The 6,930-nt window shown below is 54.6% G+C and overlaps 1 protein-coding gene across 1 annotated transcript; it reads left to right on the top strand.

The window, feature by feature from the left end:
- Nucleotides 1-1,061: 1,061 nt before the first annotated feature.
- On the top strand, nt 1,062-1,958 carry LOC134434440 (olfactory receptor 14I1-like; the record flags this gene model as incomplete). Its single annotated transcript, XM_063183097.1, has 1 exon — nt 1,062-1,958. A coding segment is annotated over exon 1 (897 nt), but the record flags the coding sequence as incomplete, so codon positions are not given.
- Nucleotides 1,959-6,930: the final 4,972 nt, after the last annotated feature.

The following is a 6,930-nucleotide window of genomic DNA, read 5'->3' as shown; positions in this document are numbered from 1 at the left end:
GGGGTCTGTGGGCAGGGGGAGATCAGGAACAGGGAAACACCTCCAGCAGGGAAATCTCCAGGAAGCAGAGAGAAAATCAGGCAATGAGAGAAAACAAAACCCAGCAATGCTGTGGCAGGGAGAGTTTAGAGATGCCCACAGGATCCCCTGCAGTGCAGCCCCTCCCTCTGAACAAGCCCCCTCCCTCCTGTGCCCCAGCCCAGCCTGTGCCCTCAGGGCCAGGGCTCCAAGGCGTGCAGCCCCTCCTGTGCAGGCAGAGCTGCAGCAGAGCCGTGGGGCAGCTCTGCAGCCCTGGGCCCAGTTCCCTCTGCAGAGCACAGGACTGGGAGCAGCTGCCCAGCACTGGGGGCTCTGGCAGGGGGCACAGCTGGCTCAGGGTGACGCTGTCCCCAGTGCCCGGCTCTGGGCAATGCTGTCAGTGCAGCCAGGGAAGGAGCTGCATCTCCCTTCATCCAATGCCATCATAAGGACACTTGGAAGACTCTCTGAGATTTCAGTCCAGGCTGGGAGCTTAACTCCAGGGTGTAAACCTGTCCTAGAGCATCTCTGAGTTATAAGATTGATGGGGAAAGACAGAGATGTTGTGACACTGAAAATGTTGCTGGGTTGGTGCAATCAGCAATGTGAGTCCTTGGCTACAAATGTGGAGCTGGGCTGTGGTGGATCCATCTTCTTTAAGCAGTACCTGGGGGTTTTTTAGGGGAAGTATGGGAAGGTGATCACCATCCACCGGAGAGAGGTTAAAGCTCACAGAAAATCTGAACAGATCAGAATGCCAGACCATGTCCCCTCATTCTCCTCCCATCACTTTGCCTCACAGAACTTGCTATCCTGCCTGAATGCAAAAAGAATGTTGAGGGTTTCTGGTATCCAAGAATACCAGGAGAGACGTGGGAGGAGCTCAAAAAGGAAATCTGAGAAACCTTAAACACAGAAGCATGTCAGTCTGTGTTAAAGAGGAGGATGAATGGAAAATGGCTTTGATTTCAGTCGCAGGTATCCCCTCTAACTCTTGAATGTCCCTTTATCCATGAACAGGTCCCCATGTGCAGCTCCAGCAAATGTCCAACTGCAGCTCCATCAGGCACTTCCTCCTGCTGGCATTGGCAGACACACGGCAGCTGCAGCTCCTGCACTTCTGCCTCTTGCTGGGCATCTCCCTGGCTGCCCTCCTGGGCAACGGCCTCATCATCAGCGCCGTAGCCTGCAGCCACCACCTGCACACGCCCATGTTCTTCTTCCTGCTCAACCTGGCCCTCAGTGACCTGGGCTCCATCTGCACCACTGTCCCCAAAGCCATGCACAATTCCCTCTGGGACACCAGGAACATCTCCTACTATGGATGTGCTGCCCAGCTCTTTTTCTTTATGTTCTTCATCTCAGCAGAGTATTTCCTCCTGACCGTCATGTGCTACGACCACTACGTGTCCATCTGCAAACCCCCGCACTATGGGACCCTCCTGGGCAGCAGAGCTTGTGCCCACATGGCAGCAGCTGCCTGGACCAGTGCCTTTCTCTATGCTCTGCTGTATACAGCCAATACATTTTCCCTGCCCCTGTGCCATGGCAATGCCCTGGGCCAGTTCTTCTGTGAAATTCCCCAGATCCTCAAGCTCTCCTGTTCCTCCTATCTCAGGGAACAGGGGGTTCTTGCTTTTAGTGGCTGTTTAGGAGTTGGATGTTTTGTATCCATTGTTTCCTCCTATGTGCAGGTCTTCAGGGCTGTGCTGAGGATCCCCACTGAGCAGGGACGGCACAAAGCCTTTTCCACCTGCCTCCCTCACCTGGCCGTGGTCTCTCTGTTTGTCAGCACTGGCATATTTGCTCACCTGAAGCCTCCCTCCATGTCCTCCTCATCCCTGGATCTGGCCCTGTCAGTTCTGTACTCGGTGTTGCCTCCAGCCCTGAACCCCCTCATCTACAGCCTGAGGAACCAGGAGCTCAAGGCTGCAGTGTGGAGACTGGTGACTGGATGCTTTCAGAAACATTAAACTGAAAGCTAATTTTCTGGAAAAAACTTGTAATAAAAGTTATCTGCGATATTTCTTGTTGGTTTCATTCTGAAAATTCTAGTTCTTTGTTTTACTTTTTCATTATCAACCACAAAGAAATGTAATTGTGCCATTTCTCATTTGTGTCTCTCCACCTTCCCTGTGGCCATAGACTGTGTCAATGAGGGGTTGTGCTCTCAGTGGCATTAAAGAACATAAAGGATTTTCCAGCAGTTTTCTGCAGAGATGCCCTTTTGTTGCCTTCTCTGGAGCTGCAGCAGCAATGTCTGTGTGCAGAGCTGGGGGCAGATAAGGGCTGCCACAGCAGCTGTGCCCAGCAGCAGCAGCACTTGGTGTTGCCAGTGCTGCTGCCGTGGCCCTGCCCCGCTGCCCTGGTGGCCCTGGTGTTGCTGCAGAGCCTGAGTGCTCTCGGGGCCAGGCACAGCCCTGGGGGTGGCAGTGCCGGGGCTGCAGCAGGGACAGGCCATGGGCACTGCTGGGGCAGCACTGACGGCCCAGGCCAGGGCCTGGGGGCTCCAGGCTCCATGCCCAGGCTCTCTCAAGAACATGGCCAGGCCAATGCTCAGCACAGAAAAGCCCCATGAACAGCCCCAGGCTGGCCGTGGGCAGGCTGGGGGCAAACAGCATGGCTGGGGCTCTGCAAGGGCCCTGGGGCAGACGGGAAGGAGCAGCAGAGCAGGGGCTGATCCATCCTCAGTGTGCTAGACAGCCCAGGGCAGCGTCCCAGAGCGTCCTCATGGAGCTGCCAACAACATCCCCCCTCTGCATACCTGGCCTGTCCCCAGCTCACACAGGTGCCCCATCCTTGCAGGCACAGACATGGCAGCACTGGCTCAGCAGCTCCTGTTTGCATTGCACAGAGCAGGGGGAGCACCCTCATGCTGTTGCTGTGGGGACATGAACCTGAGGGAGCACAAATGCCATCAGCCCCTGGGGCCAGCAAGGGCTGGGGGACACCAGGGAAACCACACAGCTTTGTGCTTATCTCTGCTTTCAGCCAGAAAGTTTGTTCCCATCAGCTGGGAGTTTCCTATCCCACTGCAGACGCTGTTCCTCAGAGCCAGGACTGCCTGGCAGCCACCCCCAAACTGCCCTGAGCATTTCCTTTTCTTCACCTTTGCTTTCTTTACTCTTCCTGCTACAAATTTCTTCCTCTTGTCCACCCCTGTTCCCTCCCCCGCAAAGAGCCCCTCTCTGTTTGCCCTTTCCTCTCTGGCCCCACTCCCCATTGCAGTTCCTGACTTGGCACCATGGGAATGTCCCTGGGGCAGCAGGATCATCCTACAAGTGCTGCAGGAATTGTATGCAGGCTCCTGCAGTGCCTGGTGCTGCTCCCTTGCCAGAGGCACCCCAGGACAGGGGGGCACATCTGGGCTGCTGTGTCTGGCTCTGGGGCTCCCTGTTCTGGGCAGTGAGGAGGAGCTGCAGAGGCTCTGCAGGACTGACAGGATGGGCTTTGGGGCTGGCAGGAGAAGCTGAGGGACCTGGGCTGCTGGAGCTTCTGAAAAGGAGGCCCAGGGCTCCTCCTGCAACTGCTCCAAGGGTGGATTCAGAGAATTCCAGAACCAGCAAGTTTGGAAACGACCTTGGAGATCATCATGTCCAACCTGTGCCCTGACACTTCCTTGTCTCCTCTGAGCCTCCTCTTCTCCAGGATAAACAACTCCAGCTCTCTCAGCCACTCCTCACAGGACTTGTGCTCCAGACCCATCCCCAGCCTTGTTGCCCTTCTCTGGACATGCTCCAGCCCCTCCATGTCCTTCCTAAATTGGGGGCCCCAGAACTGGACACAGCACTCCAGGTGTTGCCCAACCAGCGCTGAGCACAGGGGAAGAATCCCTGCCCTGCTCCTGCTGGCCGCACCATTTCTGATCCAGGCCAGGAACCATTGGCCTTCTTGGCCGCCTGGGCACACTGCTGGCTCCTCTCCAGCCTGCTGTCCATCAGTCCCTGCAGGTCCCTTTCTGCCTGGCTGCTGTCCAGCCACTCTGTCCCCAGCCTGTAGTGCTGTAGTGGTTGTTGTGGCCAAAGAGCAGGACCCAGCACTTGGACTTGTTAAACCTCAGCTTGTTGGATTTGGTCCCTGGGTCCAGCCTGTCCAGGCCCTGTGCAGAGCCCTCCAACCCTCCAGCAGATCTACACTATCAGACAATTAGGTGTCACCGTGGTTCCATGAGGCTTCTCAGTGTCACAATGTCCCTTTGGTTCCATGGGACCCTTGATGTCACAAAGTCCCCTGGATCATTGGGCCACTGCAGTGTCACAATGTCTCTTGGTCCCCCAAGGCCCTGCATTGTTACATGGGACCCTTGGTTCCATGACGTCTGGCAGTGTAGCAATGTCAATGTGATATTTTCTGAAAATTCCCTTCGCCAGGATTTCTTCTCCTGGGAAGATGAGAAGCCTCAACTTCTTTGTGCTTTGCTTCTCTGCAATGTGGTCTGGAGATTGTTTATCCAAACATGTGAATTGTTTTAACCTAATGACCAATCACCATCAGCTGTATTGGACTCTGAGGAGTCAGTAGTGAGTTTTCATTATCATTCTTGTTAAGCCTTCTGTCTGTATTCTTCTTTTTCTAAAGTATATTTTTTGAACAGGATAATGTAATATAATATAATATAATATAATATAATATAATATAATATAATATAATATAATATAATATAATATAATATAATATAATATAATATAATATAATATAATATAATATAATATAATATAATATAATATAATATAATATAATATAAATCAGCTTTCTGAGAACATGCAGTCAGATTCTTATCTCTCACCTCGTCCTGAGCACCTCACAAACACCACATAGCAATGCTCTTTTTGGTTCCACAGTGTCACAATGGCCCCTTGGCTCTGAGCTGCCATGTCATACACAGTGTCATCATGGTCCATTTAGTGCCACCAGGCCCCCAGTGTCACAATGGCCTCTTGCTTACCCAGGGCCCTGCAGTATCACAATCATCAGAGAATCAACCAGGCTGGAAAAGACCTTGGAGAGCATCAAGTCCAACCTGGGACCCAACACTACCTTGTCAGCCAGACCATGGCGGTGAGCGCCACATCCAGTCTGTCCTTAAACACTTTCAGGGCTGGTGACTCACCCATCTCCCTGGGCAGCCTGTGACTTTACATTGTGCTGCCCAACCAATGCCAAGAAGAGAGGGAAGATCACTGTCCTGGTCCTCCCGGCCACACCGTTCCTGATCTATAGGAGTGCCAGGGGTTGGATAAGGGAAATGGTGGGGAGAGGGTGAGGGCCAAGTGTTATTGATTGTAAGCCATGAAGAATCTTGATTTTCATATCTATTCAGACTGCATTAGAAGGTGCTAGAGATTAATACCAACTGGACATAGCTGATACCAATTTATATTCAGGAAATGAACACTAAACAGGAAAAAACCAGTTCTCTCTGCATTTTTTTCAACATAGTATAGTATTCACTTTGAACACACTTCTGAAATCTATCTAATTAACCAAAGAAGAATTGAAAACTTAAATTGTTCCCAGGGGCTTTTCTTTTGCAAGAGTTTTGCATAAATATTTAGGAGCCTTTGTCACTAAATTCCTGAACTGAAGAGCTCAAGAAAGAAGAGGCTTCTAGAGGAGTAAAATTCCTCAGCAAACTCCAATTGGCTGAGGATCCATCCCCATCAGAGCAGCAATGAACAGAAATGGGTACAGCTTTGTGGCTGCCCCAGCTTTGGCATGGGCCCTGGGCCTGGAGCAGGAGCAGCTCTTGAGGGTCCCAAGGCCGCAGCACTTGTGCTGCCTTGGGAAGATGGGATGGCAGCAGGGGCTGCAGAACTCTCAGCACCTCAGCCCGAGGGGAGCAGGGCAGCCAGGGAGCCTCCTTTGGCCTTGGCCCAGCACCTTCCCCCATGGCTGGGGCTGAGTCCTGTGGCAGCTGCAGCTGCTGCTGTGCCCTTGCCAGGGGCTCAGGCCGTGAGCACAGCTGTGGGGCCAGAGCTGGCTTGGCTGGGCTGGGGAGCGGCCCTTGGTGCTGCCCAGAGCTCAGGGCAGCTGGCAGAACTTGCAGGGAGCTGGGCTGGGCTCCGAGAGCCTGGCCCAGAAACCATCAGTGTCCATCTCAGCCTGGCTGAACGTGCAGGGGCAGGACTCAGGCCAGGCCTTGTGGGGCAGGGCCAGCGCCTGTGCAAGGCATTTCAAACAGGCAAGTGGCCCAGAGAGGAGGCTGCTCTGTGCCCTTTGGTGCATGGACAGAGCAGGGAGGGGGCCCAGGACATTTGTCAGCACCAGCCTCTGTGCCCAGCCCTTGGCAGCCCTGGCTGCTGAGCTCAGCTTTGGCCTGGGCTGAGTTTGGCTGTGGCCCAGCTCCATCCTCCTGCGGGGCTCAGGGCCTGTTCCCAGCCATGGCCAGCCCTGGCTGCCTCTCTGCTGGCCCAGAGGCTGGCACAGCCCAGGGCAGGGCTGTCTGTGCAGCCCCACAGATGCCCCGGGCGCTGCAGGAGCTGACAGAGGCTGCTCCGCAGAGAGGCCATGGGGCACAGAGCCCCAAGGCTGCTGTGGGCACCACGGCACAAGGGGCATTCCAAGCCGCAATGCTCCTGGCCTGGGCTGGGCCTGCACAGGGGCTGGGCCACCATGGCTGGGCCTGCACAGGGCCACAAAGGGGCCACGCAGCCACTGCCGGGGCTGACAGCAAAGCCAGGCACACACAAGCAATTGCTGAGCATGGCCTGCGCTGGCCAGGCCTGACTGTGCCAAAGGCAGAGCTCAGCTGCTCTTGGGGGCTGCAGGAACAGTCCAGAGCCCAAAGAGCCTCCATGGCTGTGCTGGAGACCAAGGCTGCAGGAGGGAAATACAGGGCTGCTGTGGGATGGGGAGGGCATTGCAGTCCAGCACACACCTCAGCTCTCTGATGATCCCGGCACCATGCTGGGC

Source organism: Melospiza melodia, unplaced genomic scaffold (genome assembly GCF_035770615.1).
Source record: "Melospiza melodia melodia isolate bMelMel2 unplaced genomic scaffold, bMelMel2.pri scaffold_37, whole genome shotgun sequence".
NCBI lineage: Eukaryota > Metazoa > Chordata > Aves > Passeriformes > Passerellidae > Melospiza > Melospiza melodia.
Note: the sequence above shows the minus strand (reverse complement) of the source record. Positions and strands in the feature narration are given on the sequence as shown.